Source organism: Mastigoproctus giganteus, chromosome 13, assembly GCF_048544385.1.
Source record: "Mastigoproctus giganteus isolate SK-2022 chromosome 13, ASM4854438v1, whole genome shotgun sequence".
Lineage (NCBI taxonomy): Eukaryota > Metazoa > Arthropoda > Arachnida > Uropygi > Thelyphonidae > Mastigoproctus > Mastigoproctus giganteus.
The window spans coordinates 161649779-161671215 of NC_143587.1; the positions used below are offsets into that span (position 1 = coordinate 161649779).

Genomic DNA, 21437 nt, shown 5'->3' on the forward strand with positions numbered 1-21437 from the left:
TCCAATGCCACACTGCTCCAATTTGTACAGCAGTCTTCCATGTGCAACAGTATCAAAAGCCCTTCTAAGATCCAAATATATAATATCAAAGTTGTTCCCTGCATCCAGTTCTTTTGTGACTGCATCATAGTAACCAATCAAATTGGTCAGGCAAGACTTTCCCTTAACAAAACCATGCTGTGTCCGAGCTATAACTGAAGTCTTGTCTAGATGATTCTGCAGTGCTTCTTTAATCAGTTCTTCATTAATTTTCCTGGAACAGAAGTTAAACTCACAGGTCTATAATTGTTTGTGTCAGCCTTTGATCCTCCTTTGTGAATTGGGGTCACATTTGCACATCTACCGTCTATGGGTACCTCCCCTGAGTCCAAGGAGGTTCTCATAATTATGGCTAAGGGTTTGCATACTTCCTTTGATGCCTCCTTTAATATAACTGGATAGGTTCCATCCACCCCAGGCACCTTTCTTGTGTTTATCTTCAACAAATTTCTCCTCCACTTTACTCTCAGTTATTACAAGATTATCTAGCGTACTGCCAGAGTTTAATACACCTGTGACATTCCCCTCGCTGAATAACTCCTCGTGTGTGAAGGTCGATGCAAAATATTCATTTAATTTGTTAGCTACCTGAGCAGGATCATCAATGGTTGAACCATCAATATCAAGTGGACCAATCTGATTCATCCCCTTCCTTCGGCGCCTCCGTAGCCAGGTGGGAAGGAACAGCAGTGCATAGCACACGTTTCTTGATTAGACCGGGGTTCAAGCCCGTCACCACCAAATATGGAGGATGCGGAAAGGTCAGGGATGACCACCGCATATCCCGGAGCAATATGGCCTTAGTTGCTAATGCTCCTAAAAACCAAACATTTTTTTCCCCTTCCTTCTAGAGTTTACATAAGTAAAGAACTCTTTGCTGTTTTTCTTTGTATCGTGTGCCAAAGATTTCTCGTAATCTGCCTTCGCCTGCCTAACCTCCTTTGTAACTTGGTTACAGATCAGCTTATATCTATCATAAGCTTCTGTGTCACATGTTAATTTATATGTATCACATGCATTTTTCTTCTCTGCCATATGTCTCATTAGTTCATCTGACATCCATTTAGGCCTAAACCTTGAATAATATTTCTTAGTTGGTATATAGAGCCTAGTAGCTTCCAAGATAAGATCTTTCAATGCTTCCCATTATGGATTTGCTGTTGGTAACATCATCAGTTGGTCCCACTGTGTAGAATTTAAATACTGTCTCAGATCATTGTAGTTGCCTTTATGAAAGCAAAAACCCTTCCCTTTACCCCTGATAGTAGTTACCTCTTTGAGTAAATCCCACTTCAGCACACTGTGATCACTGCCACCTTGTGGTTCTTTTATCTTCAGATTCTTAATGCATGAAGAATCACTACTGGTAATCAGATCAAGAGTATTACTCCCTCTAGTTTCCTCCCGAACATGCTGATGTAGAAAACAATCATCCAATAAATCCACAAAAGCCTTGCTAGTGTGTGAGTGACCAACCCACAAATTCCAGTCAATATCTGGGAAATTAAAATCCCCCATTATAAGACTCTCTGATTTACTGGCCCACTCTATTTCCCTGTACAGTTTCTTATTATATTCATCATAGTCATTAGGCCTATAGCACACTCCTACTCTCAATTTTGATCTCCCAATGCAAACTGACTCAACACTGCACTGTCCAGCGATGTCGACTGGCTTCACTTCCTTAGATTTTATGTGTTTCTTAACTAATAGCATAACCCATCCTCCCTTCCTGTCCTGTCTATCCTTTCTGTACACATTGTACTACCCAAATTCCAGTTCTGCATTCCTTATATCTGTGACACCACATCTCTGATATCCCAACAATATCTGCCATTCATGCTTTGAGCAATAATAAGTGCCCCTTTGTAACTACACCATAGTATCCAATCAAATTGGTCAGACAAGACCTCCCTTTAACAAATCCATGCTGTGTCTTAATTATTACTGCAGTCTTGTCTAGATGATTCTGCAATGCTTCTTTAACCAGTGACTCCATATTTTCCCTGGAACACAAGTTAAACTAACAGGTCTATAGTTACTTGTGTCACCTTTTGAACCCACTTTGTGAATTGATAATACATTGGCTAACCTCCAGTCCATGGGGACCTCCCTGAGTCCAAGGAAGCTCTCATAATTATGGCTAAGGGTTTGCTTACTTCCTTTGCTGCCTCTTTTAATATAACTGGATAGATCCCATCCACTGCAAGTGCCTTCCTTATGTTTAACTTCAACAATTTCTCCTCCACTTTTCTCTCAGTTATTACAAAATCACTTAGCTCCCTGTTAGAGTTTGATAAACTTCTGGCATTCCCCCCCCATTGAATAACTTTTCAGGTGTGTATTTTGTGTCTACAACTAGGCCTCCATAATGCGAGTTCGATTAACGCGATATTCAGTTAACGCTATTTGAAAAATGATACTACTTTTCACTTTACACAATGCAAATTTCCAATTAACGCGATCTTTTTTTTTTTATGCGATAGTTGAAAAAGATTTGAATCGCGGGTTAAGCTTACCACGAGTCGTACAGTCAATAAACAAATGTTTGTCTGCTGCCCGCCTTGGTGTGTTTCATCAACCATCGGAAGAAGACGTGTTTGTCTCCTGCTAATAAAGTGAATGCAGACTTGCATTTAAAAATTCAAATTTTTAAATGAGCCAGATGAAAATGTTACCATAAAGGAGATAACGGTAAAAGAATTAGATGAAATCTTTCGTATCGCATAGAATCTCAAACAAAAGGTTTGATGTTCCCTGCGATATTTATTTCGCCAGGGCCCAGAGAAGATTGTTGTCGGCTATCGGAAATTGATTGATGAAAAGAGAAAGTCAATACTGTTCAAATATTTCCGTAACAGTAATTTCTTTATTGTGTATTTTATGTCAGAGGTTCCCAAAGTTTCTTGGTTCACGCCGCCTTTAATGTCTCAGTAATTTTTTCAAGGCGCACCCAGACCAAAAGAAATACCTAACAGTTTCGTTTAGTTTGTTTGTTTGGTTTTTAGGAGCATTAGCAACTAAGGCCATATTGCTCCGGGAATATGCGGTGGTCATTCCCTTGACCTTTCCGCATCCTCCGTATTTGGTGGTGACGGGCTCGAACCCCGGTCTAATCAAGAAGCGTGTGCTACCCACTGCTGCTCCTTCCCACCTGGCTACGGAGACGCCAGTTTCGTTTAGTAGTTAGGTCCAAACAACTTAATAAGAAATGCTGAAACTGTGAACTACCTCGAGCTAGTAGTTTGCATGGTGTCCGACAGATGTCGAGTATCGTTGTGTTTCCCTCGAAAATTTAAAATATTCCACGGCGCACAGTTTAAGAACCGCTGTTTTATGCATAAACATTTAATTCCATAATTATTTTCATTATCTTTTACATTATATACAGTTAAAAAGTTATTTAAAAGGTATTTTTAAAATTCTTTATGGACATTCCAGAAGGTCAAGGACCAATTATAATTTTTCCTTTTGGTTATGATATTAGATTAATGCGTTTCCGTTTTGCGCGATTCACTCACGGGACGAATTAATCGCATTAATCGAGGCCCGCCTGTACATTCACGCATAACTCCTCATGTGTGAATGTAGATGCAAAATACTCATTCAGTTTATCAGGTACCTGATCATGATCATCAGTAGTGAACCCATCTATGTTAAGTGGTCCAATCTAATTCATCCCCTTCCTTCTAGAGTTTACATAAGTAAAGAACTCTCTGTTTTTCTTTGCTGTTTTTCTTTGCCTGCCTAAACTCCTTTGTGACTTGATTACAGACAAGCTTATATCTGCCATAGGCTTCTGTGTCACCTGATATTTTATAAGTATCCCATACATATTTCTTCTCTGCCGCCACGATCCTCATTAATTTATCTGGCAACCATTTCGGCCTGAACCTTGAACAGTATTTCTTAGTTGGAATGAAAAGCCTAGTAGCCGGCAAGATTAAGTCCCTGAAGACTTCCCATTTAGAATTTGCTGTTGGTAACATCATCATGTTGGGTTCACTGTAAAGAATTTGAAAACTGTCTGAGACCCCTGTAGTCACCTTTACGAAAGCAAAAGCCCTTCCCTTTAGCCCTGATTGGTAGGTAGTTACATCTTTAAGTAATTCCCATATCAGTACATTGTGATCACTGTCACCCAGTGGTTCCTTTATCTGCAAATTCTAAATGCATGAATAATCACTGCTGATAATCAGATCAAGAGTATTACTCCTTCTGGTTGCCTGTCGAACATGCTGCTGTAAAAATTAGTCATCCAATAAATCCAAAAAAAGTGTTTCTGGTGAATTAACACACTGATGTGACATTTTAAAAGCAACACTGTTAATTTCTTTTAAAATGTCACATTAAAAGAAATTAACAGTGGATATGAGTTCTGAAGAAACTCATATCCACTGTTAATTTCTTTCTCACTGAGCGGCAAATTAGTGAGTGGCATTTAACACTCCTTCAAAACAATTTGATCAAGTGAATACATCTTTGATTTTCACATCACATTAAATGCATGGAACCTTTAGTTTTAAATATTGAAAGCATTCTCCATTCCTGTCTGTAGCTTTAAAAAAATTCTCTGTTACACATGTTTATATGAAGTGGTAGTAGAAATATGTTTGTTTGATCAAACAAGTGTCTTATAGATGAAATTTTTTTTTTTTTATTTCTGGGTACAAGATTTGTGTGTGGAGGTGGTTGCAAGTCTTAGTTTCACAATGAATAGTTTTGACTCAACTCACATTTTGTGCAACTTGCACAAAAAGCAACAATATTTGGCTTTTGTAGATCTGAAAGGAACCCAGTAACTTTGAAATCTCCACAGGTTGCCACTTGTATTTATCATTTTGTACGTCTTGTGAGAACGTGGAATTTCTTATGTTCCATGTTCTCAACAGATGCTTTCATGTGGACAGTGTGGCCAGTTTATATATATGTATGTATGTTTCCATTGTGTTATAGCACAGCTTTATATGCTATAACACAATATTTATGTTCACTGGTTTATGTTCCGTTCCAAGACATCATGCAGTCCATCAGCATGATTACAGGGTCCTTGAGGTTGTCACAGACATTCTCTCAGATATGCCAGACAAGCTGTTCTTGCTACCTGGGAGTCTAAAACGCTGATGGAACTGATATTCGGGTGACACTCAAGTCAAGTGGACCCAATTTCGGCGAAGTCCGGACGGTCTATGACAGCCAAATCCTCTGCTTGCACCTTCACGATGGTGGGACTGTTAGTAATCCTGGGTATAACCTCCATGCACAAGTACATGGTGGGTGACCACCCAGGTGTGAACCAACGTAAGCAGGGGTCGAGGTGTGGCGCCCACACCACATGGAGGAACGCCGCCCCTCTATGTTACCAGGCAGTAACATAGAGGGGCGGTGAAACCGGTGAAATACCACCACTTTGCTTATTGGAGGCTTGAAGTGGTGGAACCCATGTTTAGTCTCTAGAGCTAAGTTCCGGCCAACCCTTCCCTATCTCTTCCATCATGCAGTATGATTGATGATTTTTGAGGTTATGATGAATGTCGTGGCGAGATCCAATATTCCTTACATTTCGAGGGTACAGCTCTAAAACGGTGTTCGCAGGCCGGCCGCTAGATAGTACACCAGACCAAACCTATTTGTAACTCTCTAGGAGGCTTCCGGATCAGCTAGTGTATAATCTTGCTACCTCTACTCTGCCAGATAGTGACTGGAGGTAGTCCGAGTAGTGTGTATGCGGGGAGTATTGTCGAGGCCACGTTATGTCAAGGAGCTGGGTATATTCTTACCACATGTATGCCATATCCAAAAATTTCATTACTTCATACAGCATGTCCCACCCACTTTTTCTTACTATTGAATACACCATGAATTGTCAAAATAATAGAGCAAGCTTATCTGCGAAAAGATCTAAACCTCCCAAGGACTTCCTAATTCATTTCACAAATATACGTGGTCTCAATTCCAATCTCAACGATGTCCATTTCCACTTGCAGTCTTCCAAACCCCATGTACTTTTTCTGACTGAATCTCAGTTATCAGTTGATTCAACTACTGCTCATCTCAGATGTCCAAATTATTTGCTGTATGATTCCTTTCGCCACAAGTACCACCTTTTGCCTCAAAGGTGGTACTTGTGCATATGTCCGTTCTGATATTCCCTGTCAGAGACTTGGCAATTTGGAATCTCCTCTCTTTGATCTTCTCTGGCTTAAAATCTCTCTACCTCATTGTGTCAAATTCATCTGTTGTCTCTACCGTTCTCCCAACTCCACTAATCACTTGGAGCTCTTTGACTTCCTCTCTTTGCAACTTTACTTTCTCCAGTCCAACTTTCCTAACAGTGAGGTAATTTTCCTTGGTGATTTTAATGTTCACAACTCCAGCTGGCTTCCGTTTTCTAGTCACACCGACCCAGCAGGTCGAGATGCTGAGGCTTTTGCAATTACTAATGACCTAGCACAGATTGTTCATTTACCTACAAGAATACCGGACAGTCCTAATCGTACAGCCAATACGCTTGATCTTTTTCTCACAAACAACCCTTCTAAGTAAACGGTCGAAGTGAGAGGTCCTTTAGGCACTTCAGATCACAACTTGGTGATTGTCTCTTCTCCAATCGAACCTTTATCTCATGACTGTTCCCAACCTCATATTGTTTGGCATTACAAGAATGCAAAATGGGATGACCTGCAAGACTTCTTTTCTTCTTTTCCCTGGTCTGATTACTGTTTCAAAACTTCTGATGTCAACGTTTGCTCAGATTGTGTCGGTGAAATTATTCTTGCAGGAATGGAATCATTTATCCCACATTCCACTTTAAAATCTCGTCCTTTATCTAAACCTTGGTTTTCCAATAAATGTGCTAAGGCTGTCCAAGAGAAGAATGTTGCATATCGTAATTGGCTTGTTTCTAATTCTTCAGTTTCATTTTCTGCCTAAACCAAAGCTCGCAACAATTGTAAAGCAGTTATTAATCAGTCCAAACTAGAGTTTGAACAGGCTAAGAGTAGAAAACTTGCTTCTTGCCCTAATGGTAGCCGAGCATTCTGGTCTCTTGCAAAAGCTATTGGCCGCAACTTTTGCCCATCTCTGCTCCCACCTCTGTCCAAACCAGATGGTTCTGTTGTCACTTCAGCCAAGGATAAAGCTGACCTGCTAGCATCCCATTTTTCTTCCAGCTCATGTATTAATGATCTTGGTAAAACACCTCCCACCATTTATAACACGCTCTTTTCAATGCCTCCTGTGGTCTTCCGTCAAAAGGATATCAGAAGGATTTTGATGAATCTTGATGCTAAGAAAGTTCCAGGTCCTGATGGTATTTCTCCACTTGTTCTCAAAACCTGTGCTCCTGAACTTACTCCTATTCTTTGCCGCCTTTTTTCACTTTCTTATTCCATAGGTGTTTTTCCTTCTGCTTGGAAATTTGCTCATATCCAGACAGTTCCTAAAAAGGGTGACAAATCCCTCCCATCCAGTTATCATCCCATTGCAATTCCTTCTACTCTTTCTCAAGTAATGGAGAAACCAATTAACCGCCAACTCTTAAGCTACCTAGAAACCTTCCGTCTGATCAACGATCGCCAGTATGGATTCTGTCAGTGTCCGATCCACTGGTGATATTCTGGCTTATGTTACCCATTTATGGACTAATTCAATGGAAAGGTTTGGTGAAACACAAGTAGTTGCTCTTGACATCTCAAAGGCTTTTGATCGTGTTTGGCATAAAGGTCTTCTAAACAAGCTTCCATCTTATGGTTTGCCAACTGTTTTTGTAATTGGTTATCCAGTTTTCTCTCTGATCGCTCACTGAGGGTGATGGTAGATGGCTCTCTGTCTTCTAACTTCTCCACTAATGCCGGTGTCCCCCAAGGTTCAGTTCTTTCCCCCACTCTTTTCCTCTTGTATATCAATGACCTTCTTCCATTGACTGGAAATCCTATCCATAGTTTTGCTGATGATAGCACATTGCATTCAACTTTCCATTTTGAGAAACCTTGTCCTGCTCAATCAGCTTCAAGTTCTCGAAAATCTGCTGCCAATTCCTTAAATGCCGATCTTCAGGTAATTCTCCAGTGGGGCAAAGACAACTTAGTTGATTTCAACCCTTCTAAAACTCAGTCTTGTCTTATATCTCGCAAAAAGGATTCTTCTGCTCCTATGCTTATCTTTAGTGACACTCCGATTTCTAGGCAAAATGATATATCTGTTTTGGGGATTACCCTGACTTCTGATCTCTCTTGGCACAAACACATTACAAATATTGCTTCCTCTGCATCTAAAAAACTTTGTTTTTTCTTTCGCTCTCGGCATTACTTTTCTTCCAAACAGCGGCTCACTCTGTATAAATCGCAAATCCGCCCTGCCATGGAATATTGTTTCCACATCTGGGGTGGTGCCTCCAAAACCTCTCTCAGGCTTCTTGATTCCATTCAGAAGAGGGCAGTTAGATTAATTAATGATTCATCTCTAACAGAGTCTCTCCACTCGCTTTCTCATAGACGCACTGTTTCTGCTGCATGCCTCTTCTACAGATACTTCCATGGACACTGTCCTTCTGAATTGGCTTCTATAATTCCCGCTCTCTCTTTCAAAACTGTCCGAACACGTGCCGCCACCAGCCAACATCCATTTACTGTCCAACTTCAAACCCACAGAACCAACTTTTCATCTTCCTCATTTATTCATTCAACTGCCATCTTCTGGAACAACCTTCCTTCATATGTATTTCCTGAAAATTACAATCTACAGAAGTTCAAGTCCAATATCAACAAATATCTTCTTTCGTCTTCTCAACCTTCAACCCAAGCATGGTACTAAGTACTATAGGTTCTAATACCTCTCGTGTTTGGGGTTCTCATAAAAAAAAAAAAAAAAAAAAAGTGAATCTTTCACAGCAAAATATTGAAGAAAGCTCTTTTTGTAGTAGTTGGCGCCTCCGTAGCCAGGTGGGAAGGAGCAACAGTGCGTAGCACACGCTTCTTGATTAGACCGGGGTTCGAGCCCGTCACCACCAAATACGGAAAGGTCAGGGAATGACCACCGCATATTCCCGGAGCAATATGGCCTTAGTTGCTAATGCTCCTAAAAAAAAAAAAAAAAAAAAATCTTTTTGTAGTTTACAAAATACAGCTATAGTCGTATCTTTTTGCAGTAAATTCTATTCCTTTGGCCTAGATCCTAAAAGTTTTTCCTGTTCTTTAAATAGATTTAAATCACAAGATTTTTTAAATTCACTTTGAGTTTGATTAATAAGGTTAGTCTGGACATTATTATTCTGATTTAGAATTTAAGCAGACTACTTCCATTGTCTGCATAAGTTTGTGTTTTTAGGAGAATCATGTTTTTATCTTATGATGACTGAGTTTAGTAGAATAACACCAAATAATTTGTTACTTTTGTTAACTGGCCTAATTGGCTAACAGAATGTTCTGATATCGATTTTTTTCTGTCTTCCCCATTCTGGCCTTCAATTTGACTTTTACAAAAAATTAAGCCACTACTGACATTATTGGTTGGCTCCTTCCACATCAGTGGAACAGAAAATGGCAGTAATGCATGATATTTGTTTTTTTAGGAGCCTATTTCTTGTCCTGATCACTTAGTTTGCAACCAAAATAAAATAATTTGCTTTCTTTAATAGAGACATTATAGAACATCTATGAGTTATAATTGCATAATGATCAACTGCATAACAAAAGCTTTCTGGTGAATTAACACACTAATGTGACATTTTAAAAGCATGTTGCTTTTAAAATGTTACATGAAAAGAAATTAACAGTGGATATGAGGTCTGAAGAAACTCATATCCACTGTTAATTTCTTTCTCACTGAGTGGCAAATAAATATAGTGGGAGAAACCTAATTAAATATCTATTAAATAAAATGTTAGTTTTACATATAGGTAAAGCAAAAGAGCCTGTATCCTCTGTAACAAAGCCTTAGGACAGTAAAAGTACTGCATTAACTGTATCATTTGCGAGTTTCTCAAATGTGTATGGCCTCCTGTTGAGCTCTTCTTTTGTGGGCTCTGTGATATGAGTTTCTTCAAGAAATTTTAACTGTATTATTGTGTACTGTATTATTAACTACTTGATGTTATTAACTACAGTACTTGATTTCTTTTGTTATTCTTCGATGTATCTTTAATTAAATGTATCTTATCTTTTGATGAGATACATTTAATTTTTAATTAAATGTATATCTCATCAAAAGATAAACTTTTGAAATATGTAAGGATTTTGATGCTGCCAGTGTTGTGATTTCAAATAAGAAATCAAAAATTTCTTCAAATAATAGAAACAGCGGTGTATAAATTTCACCGTGGATATCCACTTTATCGAAACTAATTTGATATTTATTTTAACTCTTATAGATCATTTTAAAAATGAATTTCATTATAAACTATCCTGTTTCCTTTGTTTTTATTTTCATTTTATTGTTTTTATGGCCCCGAGTGCCAAGCGAGTGACTATAGCGATTTCTAAGTGATATCAAAGCGATTTTCTCAAAGAGCGGCTGATAATTATAGTAGTATCCGTCATTTTTCAGAGTTATTTAATTTTGCTGTTCTAAAGTAAAGAATTTAGCATACCTAACAGAAAGGAAAGACACCTTTCTTCTTATACATAAAACTATTTATGAACACACTAACTACTAACCTTCCTTTATCGCTTGGTCACTGGTGGCACCACTCCTGCTTCCACATGGCGGGGCTGGAAATCTGGGAGAAGAAAGCCACCCTCCCAGGTGGCTTTCTTCTCCCAGAAGGAGCAAAAAGGAGCAAAGTTGGACAAAATTAAACAGTCCACCTACGGATATTTTGATCCAGACCTAAATAAACATGAAATAAACATGATCTCTATCATGATAGAGATCATGATGACACATCCCATGCTAAACGACAAAAAAAAGAAGGAATGGATAATACTGTACCTCTCTTTTTAATTCTACACTCCTGCACAGACCAACCATTGAGTAAGCTTTCCCCGTTTTTGATACAAAAATGTCTTGAAAATGTGGCTGGTCCTCCAAAAATGGTTAGGCGATTGAGATCCGGAGACTTATTAATTGAAATGACCGAAGGTAGACACGCTGAGAGACTGTTAAAAGTATCTACCTTTGGTGGAATTCCCATGAAGGTTACCCCACATGGCACCTTAAACTCCTCTAAAGGGGTAATATCAGAGTGGGATCTTTTAAAAGTATCGGAGGATGAACTTGTCCAGGAACTACAAGATCAAAATGTGATACACCCAAAAAGAATCGTCATCAAAAAATATGGAGAGCCTGTCCCTACTCAGACAGTGATACTCACATTTAAAACACCGAACCTACCTACTACCATAAAAGCTGGTTACCTTAGGTGTCAGGTAAGATCTTATATCCCGAACCTAGTCCGGTGCTTTAAGTGCCAAAAATTTGGCCATTCGCAAACTGTATGCAGAGGAGTTCCTGTCTGCCCAAATTGCGGGTCCTCAGACCACAATCAGAGTGACTGATCTGCTGCAAAAATGATGTGCACGAACTGCAAAGGTGACCACCCGGCATATTCCAAAATTTGTGAAAAATGGAAAACTGAAAAAAAAAAAAATAGTAAAATACAAGTTCGAGAATAAAGTCAGCTACCAAGAAGCAAGAAAACTAGTTTCACCTACTATAAACAAAAATAGTACCTATGCTAATGTAATAAGAAAAATACCAAACAGTTTCCACTCAAACAGATGTCACAGTTCCCATTGCCAAGTCAGTTTCTGATTGGGCTAGAACTGTCCTCTCTGAGCAACAACCAAGTGTGCATAAACAACAACCCAAACTCTCAGATCAGGCAAATAACACTCCTCTGACAATACCCCCTGCATCTCCTCCTCATATGTGTGCTAATACATCTGATATTACAAACCCAAAATCAAATAAAAATACACAGGACATAATCATGGATACAGATGGCACAGCTATACACGAAGAACCAATTTTAGAAATCTACGCTGAAGAAGAAATGGATACTGGTCGACCAGTTTTCAAAAAAGACAAATCAAAATTGGAATGTAATAAGCCAGTCACCTTCAAAAAGCAGTCAGATACAGCTCCATCAATTAAACACAAATGCCTATGTTTTACAATGGAACTGCAGAGGCTTTCATTGCAATAGAGATGATCTCGATGATTTAATTAACTGGTATTCTCCAGTCAGTTGCTCTTTGTCTTCAGGAAACTTACCTAACCTCGCAAATTTCTCCTGCGATAAAGAATTATTGCCTTTATCGAAGAGATCGTAATAGAACAAATGCTGCCCATGGTGGTGTAGCAATCCTAATAAATTCAAATATCCCAACTAAACATATTCCACTTCAAACTGAAATAGAAGCTATCGCTGTTCATATAACTCTCTGTCATTTCAATGACAATTGTCTCAATTTACCTACCACCAAACCATACTTGCTCTTTAAAAGATCTTGAAGATCTCTTCATACAGATACCTCCACCTCTCTGTATATTAGGGGATTTTAATGGGCACCACCCCTTATGGGGCAATCCTAAACTAGACAGACGGGGTTGACTAATTGAAAACTTTCTAGAGTCACAAAACCTTACCATACTCAATACTGGTGCGCACACTCTCATACAACTCCCAACTGGACACACCTCAGCAATAGATCTCTCAATTTGTTCTCCAGTGCTGGTCCCAAGCATAGAGTGGTATGTTTCAAATGATCCTATGGGCAGTGATCACTTTCCAATCATATGCAATTTTTTAATATCAAAGACTCCTTCAAACAAACCCTGCAGGAAATGGAAATTTGTTTGGGCAGACTGGGCAAAATTTCGATCATCAATCTCTCTTGATGAGGAAGACATCCAGCTCCAGAATATTGATAATGTAACAGATTACATCACATCACATCTTCTAAAAGTGGCCAAGGACACAATACCATTATCAAATCCCCCTGGTTGCAAGCATTATAATTACTGGTGGAATGAGGAATGCACAAAAGCAAAGAAAGCAAAAATTAAAGCCTGGTATTTATTTCGGCGATGTCCAACCATAACCAATCTCATTAATTATAAGAAGCTAAAAGAAAAAGCACAATTTGTACAAAGGCAAGCCAAGAAAGAATCCTGGACCCGTTTTGCATCCACCTTTAACAGAAACACTGATCCGAAAACTATATGGAAAAAAATTACGGTTATCTGGTAAGTTTCCTACTATACCTTCTCCAATCCTCTCCTGGAAAAGGCAAGACCTATCCAGTCCCTTAGATATTACTAATTCTTTGGGCAATACATTTGCTGAAATCTCAGCAGCATCAGCATATTCTACATCATTCAAACGAATTAAAAACACCAAAGAAAAGCATGCTATTAACTTTCAAACTGCCCGCCTTCTTTCATATAACAAACCTCTGCAATACTCTTGCATGCTATTAGAATAGCCCACAATGGTGCTGCAGGGCCAGATGGGATTTATTATGTCATGCCACAACATCTTGATGACAAAGCATTGCGCTTGCTGCTGGTTTTTTACAATTGTATATTTTCAGAAAATGTTTTTCCAGCTTCCTGGCATCACTCTACTGTTTTGGCATTTCTAAAGCCTGGGAAAGATCCAACCAACCCCCATAGCTATAGACCGATATCTCTCTCAAGCTGCCTCAGCAAAATCCTAGAAAAGATTGTCCGCAGAAGACTTATCTGGATCATTGAGTCAGAACATCTAATGAGCAATAGTCAATATGGCTTTCGTAAAAATAGATCGTGCTTAGATCTTATGGTCAAGGCTGAATCCACCATTCGAATTGCCTTTGTTAAACGTGAACATCTTGTAATGGTTTCAATAGACATAGAGAAGGTTTTTGACACCACCTGGCAGCACGGCATACTTAGTGATCTTTACTCCCTTGGTCTGTGGGGCAATGTTCCTATATTTGTTCAAAACTTCCTACATACTAGATCGTTTCAAGTTCAGTACCAATATGCCCTCTCTGCAACATTCATGCAGGAAGAAGGTGTTCCACAAGGATGTGCTGAGTGCCACTCTGTTTGCTCTTAGAATAGATTCTATTACAAGACAGCTTCCAAATACAGTCGAGACTTATCTTTATGCAGATGACCTTTCCATCTCCTGCCATTCCCAAAATATGAGATCTATTGAACGGCAGCTCCAGATATCACTTAATAAAATACAACAATGGGCTAGCCTCAATAGCTATCAGCTCTCGCAGCAGAAAACAGTTGCTATCCATTTTTGTAGGCAGCGCAAATCATGCGTATCCCGAACTTCAAATTTCTAATGTCTCCATCCCGGTCACTAATAACATCAGATTTTTAGGATTAATCCTTAACAACAAGTTAAATTTTATAGACCATATTAAAAATGTACGTACTTCCTCTCTAAAAAAGTTAAACATACTCAAAGCTTTATCCGCCCAAACATGGGGTGCAGATCGTACTTCTCTGCTTCGGCTATACAGGTCATTAATCAGATCCTGCCTTGATTATGGAGCTCCCATCTATGATTCTGCCAGAATGAGTGCATTACGCTGGCTTGATACCATTCAACACAGTGCTTTGAGGATTGCACTTGGTGCTTTTAGAACATCGCCCACACATAGTCTCTATATCGATGCTCACGAGCCCCCACTATCGTTACGTAAAAAAACAATGTTACTAAAGTATGCTGTTAAGATACAAAGTTGTGCCTCGCATCCCATTCAGTCATATTTGTTCAATCCACCATTAGAAAACCTCTTCAGGAATAAACCTAGCATAGTAAAACCAGCTGGTCTTCGCTTCCTTGAAATGATGGAAGTTTGGAATCTTTCCGTTCATTCCGTACAACAGGTAGCAACCTGCTGTCAACCACCATGGGCTTCTCTTCCTCTGGTGACTTGTGACACTTATCTCTGCCAATGGGGAACGGGTGTTTTACAAGCATCTAATATCATACAACTTCATGCAGTTCACACTCAAAGATATAGTGATTTTTACCCAATTTATACAGATGGCTCTAAATCTAATTCAAACGTTGGAGCAGCTGTAGTGTTTCCGAATACCATTATTTCGGTATCCCTTCCATCTGAATTCAGTATCTTTTCAGCTGAAATATATGCAATTAAACTGGCCTTACAAAATCTCTGTGCTGATCAATCTTTAAAATCTGTTATTTACACCAATTCGCTTAGTTCAATCATGGCTTTATGTAATTTCTCAGATAAAGTTCACCCTGTTATAGACAAAATACGAAGCATATTACTAAAAATTGAAGAATGCGATCAACAGGTCATCTTCTGTTGTATTCCAGCACATTCTGGTATTTTGGGCAATGAACTGGCTGATAAAGCTGCAAAAAATCCAACTAGCTTAGACTTAACTAATATCCCTGTTCCGCCATCAGACTTTGCATTAACTATTCATACTGCATGCCTTGTCAGAATGGACAACAATCTGGCACTCTCAAACAAATAATAAACTCTTTAAATTTAAACATGATTCGAAAATTTGATGCTCCAGTATCCATACATCAAGACGAGAAGAAGTAGTCCTATCAAGGGCGAGAATAGGTCGTACCCATCTAACCCATCTTTATTTACTTAGAGGAGATGATCCACCACACTGTCCACATTGTTCTATAAATCTGACTGTTAAACACATACTCATTGACTGCCCCTACTATAGACAAGACAGAACATCAACCCTGCTATCACTGGTAAATCTCGATAAACCAATAACTTTAGAGAATCTCATTGGTGACAAGGCAAATATTTTCGAATTTTTCAACTTTTCTGAAGCAGATTGGACTCTTTAATCTTTTCTGATCTTATGAAAATTCTTCATTTTCCTATACAAAAAATGAATAGGCACATTATAGCCATAGTAGCTTATGTGCCTTTAAACTCCCATAACAACAATACTTGTTAACAGGAGAGATTGCTTCTACAGGGATGGGATACACTTAAATAGAAAGGGAGCAAGAATATTTGCTGATGCTATTGAGGCAGTGTTAGGTGGGTTGGAAAACTGCTAGCTTGGGGGGAGACAAAGACTAATAGATTAACAGTAGCCACTGGCAGAGGTGAAAGAGATTCTTGCACTGCTTCTATTGGAATGAGCAGAAGCCCGAAAAACAAGATGCAGGATATTTCAGAGACTGCTGGAAGTCATTGTGGTACAAGTAAACACATGGGTTGTGTTAGGGTAGCTAGGAATAGAAACAGGTGCATGTATACTTGCGTGTACATGCACCAATGCTAGGAGTTTAGTAAATAAATTTGATGAATTTGAGGTATTGCTCAAAACATCAAAGGCAGATATTGTTGGGATATCAGAGACGTGGTGTCACACAGATATAAGGAATGCAGAACTGGAATTTGGGGAGTACAACGTCTACAGAAAGGATAGACAGGATAGGAAGGGAGGAGGGGTTATGCTATTAGTTAAGAAACACATAAAATCCAAGGAAGTGAAGCCAATCGACATCGATGGACAGGCCAGTGTCGAGTCAGTTTGATGTGATATAAGCATAGGTAAATCAAAATTGAGAGTAGGAGTGTGCTATAGGCCTAATGACTCTGATGAGTATAATAAGATACTGTACAGGTAAATAGAATGGGCCAGTAAATCAGAGAGTCTTATAATGGGGGATTTTAATTTCCCAGATATTGACTGGAATTTGTGTGTTGGTCACTCACACACTAGCAAGGCTTTTGTGGATTTATTGGATGATTGTTTTCTACATCAGCATGTTCGGGAGGCAACTAGAGGGAGTAATACTCTTGATCTGATTATCAGTAGTGATTCTTCATGCATTAAGAATCTGCAGATAAAGGAACCAGTAGGTGGCAGTGATCACAGTGTGCTGAAGTGGGATTTACTCAAGGAGGTAACTACCATCAGAGGTAAAGGGAAGGGTTTTTGCTTTCGTAAAGGCGACTATGATGGTCAGAGACAGTATTTAAATTCTACACAGTGGGACCAACTGATGATGTTACCAACAGCAAATTCAAAATGGGAAGCATTCAAGGAACTAATCTTGGAAGCTACCAGGCTTTACATACCAACCAAGAAATATTGTTCAAGGTTCAGGCCTAAATGGTTGTCAGATGAACTAATGAGACATATGTCAGAGAAGAAAAATGCAGGGATACATACAAATTAATGGGTGACATGGAAGCTATGATAGATATAAGTTGGTCTGTAACCAAGTCATAAAGGAGATTAGGCAGGCAAAGGCAGATTATGAGAAATCCTTGGCAAAGGATGCAAAGCAAAACAGAAAAGAGTTCTTTACCTATTTAAACTCAAGATGGAAAGGAATGAATCAGATTTGTCCACTGGATGTTGATGGTTCAACAGTTGAGGATCCTGCTCAGGTGGCTAACAATCTAAACGAGTATTTTGCATCTACATTCACACATGAGGAGTTATTCAGGAAGGGGAATGTCGTAGGTGAAGTAAACATTGGCAGTGAGCTAGATGATTTTCTAATAACTGAGAGGAAAGTGGAGGAGAAATTATTGAGGATAAACATAAAAAAGGCACCCGGGGTGGATGGGATCTATCCAGTTATATTAAAGGAGGCAACAAGGGAAGTAAGCAAACCCCTAGCCATAATTATGAGAGCTCCTTTGGACTCAGGGGAGGTACCCATAGACTGGAGATGTGCAAATGTAACCCCATTTCACAAAGGAGGATGAAAGGCTGACACGAGTAATTATAGACCTGTTAGTTTAACTTCGGTTCCAGGAAAATTAATGGAGGCACTGGTTAAAGAAGCACTGCAGGATCATCTAGACAAGAATTCAGTTATAGCTCAGGCACAGCATGGTTTTGTTAAGGGCAGGTCTTGTCTGACCAATTTGATTGGATACTATGATGTAGTCACAAAAGAACTGGATGCAGGGAATAACTTTGATATTATATATTTGGATCTTAGAAAGGCTTTTGATACTGTTGCGCATGGAAGACTGCTGCAAAAGTTGGAGCAGTGTGGCGTTGGAGGCAAATTGCTGCTATGGATAAAGGAATGGTTGAGTGGCAGAAGACAGAGAGTGGTAATCAATGGACACTGCTCAACGTGGACTAATGTTATTAGTGGAGTTCCTCAGGGTTCAGTGTCGGGTCCATTGTTGTTTTCTGTATTTATAAATGATATTGATGATGGTATATCAAACCTAATGTCCAAGTTTGCAGACGATACCAAGGTTGGCAGGGTTGTTAAGGACACTACTGATGCTATGCTGCTGCAACAGGATCTGGAAAGGTTGAGCAGATGGGCTTCAAGGTGGCAAATGAAGTTTAACATTGACAAATGTAAAGTACTACATATGGAAAAGAGTAACCCCAGATCAACGTATCAACTCTGTGGTACTACGCTGACAGTGGTAGAGAATGAAAAGGACCTGGGGGTAATTGTTCAGGCAGATATGAAGTGCTCTGAGCAGTGCAGATGAGTGGCAAGAGTAGCTCATGGTGTCTTGTCAATGATATACAGGAATTTTTCTAGCAGGGATAGGGATGTGATTATTCCCTTGTATAAGGCATTGGTCAGGCCACACCTTGAGTACTGTATACAGATCTGGAGGCCTCATTTCAAGAAGGATGTAGAGATGCTGGAATGAGTACAGAGAAGGGCAACAAGATTAGTGAATGGAACAAAGGGTTGCTCTTACGAAGAAAGGCTTAAGTTTTGCAAATTACAGAGTCTGGAGACTAGGCATCGGCGAGGTGATCTGATAGAGGTGTATAAGGCTTTGAATGGCTTGAGCATGCTCAATGCCGATGGGATTCTTCCTCTTGCTCAGAATAATCACCTGAGAGGGCATAAATTCAAATTGAGGAAGGACGGATGTCGGATAGATGTGTGGAAATTTGCCTTTAGCCAGTGGGCAGTTGGTTTGTGGAATAGACTTCCATCACTTGTTGTTGAAGTTGATAGCCTAAACAAATTTAAGGCTCAGCTGGACAGGTATTTCGAACGAACGGAGGGGTGAAATGGGAGTAGTGGTTGTGTTTTTCTTTTTTTTTTTTTTGGCTGATGCTGAATAAGCTTGCTTTCTTGCATCATATGCCTCTACTAATGCTAATGCTAACAACAATATTGTTTTTATTTTGTTCTTTTTTTGGCTAAGGTAAAGAAAGCCAGCACGAGAATGACGAGAAACGTCGGATAACCTGCGCGGAAAATTAGTTTCCCGACACGGGACTCTAGCACTGCTTGCTCGGTAAACAGATGGTAGGTGTTATTAGTCTGGAGCAGAAATCGAGAAGGATATATTGATTGACAGGTAGGTGTGGCAAACGATGAAATGATTCGTGGTGGGCATGACAGATGACAAGCTACAGGGCATATTATTTATTGAACAAGAAAATAAAAATTCTCATAAAATTTTTTTTTTTTATGACTGTGATTCTAAAGAAAAAAAGGTTAGGTTACCCCCTCCACTTCGGGAGGGGTTCAAGCTCCCATGGGATTCAAGTCGAGGTAACCTGACCTTTTTTCACCATTACAAAATAATGGTGAAAAAAGGTTAGGGCAAGTTACCATTAGTGCTACTAAAGTAATACTAAACCGCTGTTATTGTATGTTGTGTTCGCACACCAATCAGCACATCATTTGCCACGCCTACTTGTCAATAAATATCGTTCTTGATTTTACTGCTCCAGACCGATAACATCTACTGTCTGTTTACCGAGTGAGCAGCTCTAGAGTGCCGTATCAGGAAACTAATTTTCCGTGTAAGTTATCAGACGTTTCTCGTCGTTCTCATGCTGGCTTTTTTTACCTTCACCCCCTTTTTTTTTTATTATTTTCATTTATCTGTTTCTCAGCAGATAAATGGATGATTAATAATACAGTAAGCACTGCTTTGGCATTCTAATGTACAAAATTTTTTAACACTATGAAAAAAGTAAAGATAATATTTTGTTATGTTATTAATATGCCAATGCAGTGCTTACTATATTATTAATCACTTTCATTTATATGCTAAATAATATTTAATAACATAAATCTAATTTTATCACACTAGCATCTTTTTGACTGCTGCTCTTGGTCTACCTGAAGCACTGATCCCTGTACAACTCCTGTGGGTGAACCTTGTAACAGATGGTCTACCTGCCACAGCACTGGGCTTTAATCCTCCTGACTTGGATATTATGGAAAGGCCGCCACGCAAAGCAGATGAGGGTCTAATTACTGGATGGCTCTTCTTTAGATATATGGCCATTGGCGGTAAGAGTAACCTTGTCTTTTTAAAGTAAAAGATTCACATTTTGGTTCACTTTTTTTTTTCTCTGTTGATAGGTTGGAACTGAGTTATAGCAAGATACTCTTTGATAAATATGAAAGGCGATTAAAAAAAAGGAATGAAACAATTATTTTTTTTAAAATCTGTAATTAATTTTTCATATGCATTTCTAGCATTACCAGCTAAATAGTCAGACCATGCCTACGTTAAGTAAAAATATTAATGTCTTTCAACATTAAATCTACCTTAACGTATTTTGAGTGTTTTGTGAAAAGTTATATTTCTTAGTCACATGAAAACATGTGACCGAGAAGAAGAATAATGTGACATGCATGGATTGTAAAGTATATTTCACAATTCTATATACCCATTTAATCAAAGAAACACAAAATAAATCATTGAGCATATAATGTGAGAAAATCAACAATATTAGCCAACTAATTGGAAGAGATTAGCTCAACCAAGAAAAGATACTTTTATATATATATTATTATTATTTATTTTATTTATTTATTTTTTATTTATTTTTTTTAAATGTGAAAGGATCCAACAAACTATCTTTAAAATTATTAAAAAATAAAATTATATTCTCATAATTTCAGCAAGCACATATGCATACTCATTAATGTCCTACCCCTTCTGGACTATTCAAAAAAAGTGATAATACTGTAAACACTACTAGATATTTTAGAGGATATGAATGGTAATAATTTATCATAGCAAAAAAAATGTGTACTGGCAGCATAGCTACTATTTCATGATTTAGAATAATTTATAACTATAATGATCCTTAAAAAAAAAGGGCCAGTATAGCTATAATGGCCCTTTTCTAGAGGTCTGGCATAAAATATGATAAATATTGTTGTCAACACTGACTAAGAAAATGTTTCCCAAAAATAATAAAATTAAGGCTGCCTATATAGAAAAACAATAACAGAAGAAGAAGGAAAACACTAAAAACCAGTGAAATGGTATATTTCTTTGCAGGGTTAGGGTTTCCATAAATGGAAAAAGATCAAATGGAAGAAAATTTTTAGAAGTGAAAACTCCAGAATGCCTGTGAGATTACTGTATATCTTCTTGACTGGCTGAATCTGTCATAAACAGAAATCAAATTTCTGTTGGCATAAAGCATTTTCTGAAAGAAGGGAATCTGTG

At 38.6% G+C, this 21437-nt stretch overlaps 1 protein-coding gene across 2 annotated transcripts in view; it reads left to right on the top strand.

Moving 5' to 3' along the window:
• Window positions 1-21437, top strand: part of LOC150076557 (calcium-transporting ATPase sarcoplasmic/endoplasmic reticulum type-like) — a 346227-nt gene that overhangs the window by 265179 nt on the left and 59611 nt on the right. For both annotated transcript variants that reach the window (XM_090387973.1, XM_090387974.1), the window contains exon 21: window positions 20061-20263. In XM_090387973.1, coding sequence (XP_090244099.1) covers window positions 20061-20263 — 203 coding nt within the window. The remainder of the gene's footprint in view (window positions 1-20060; window positions 20264-21437) is intronic.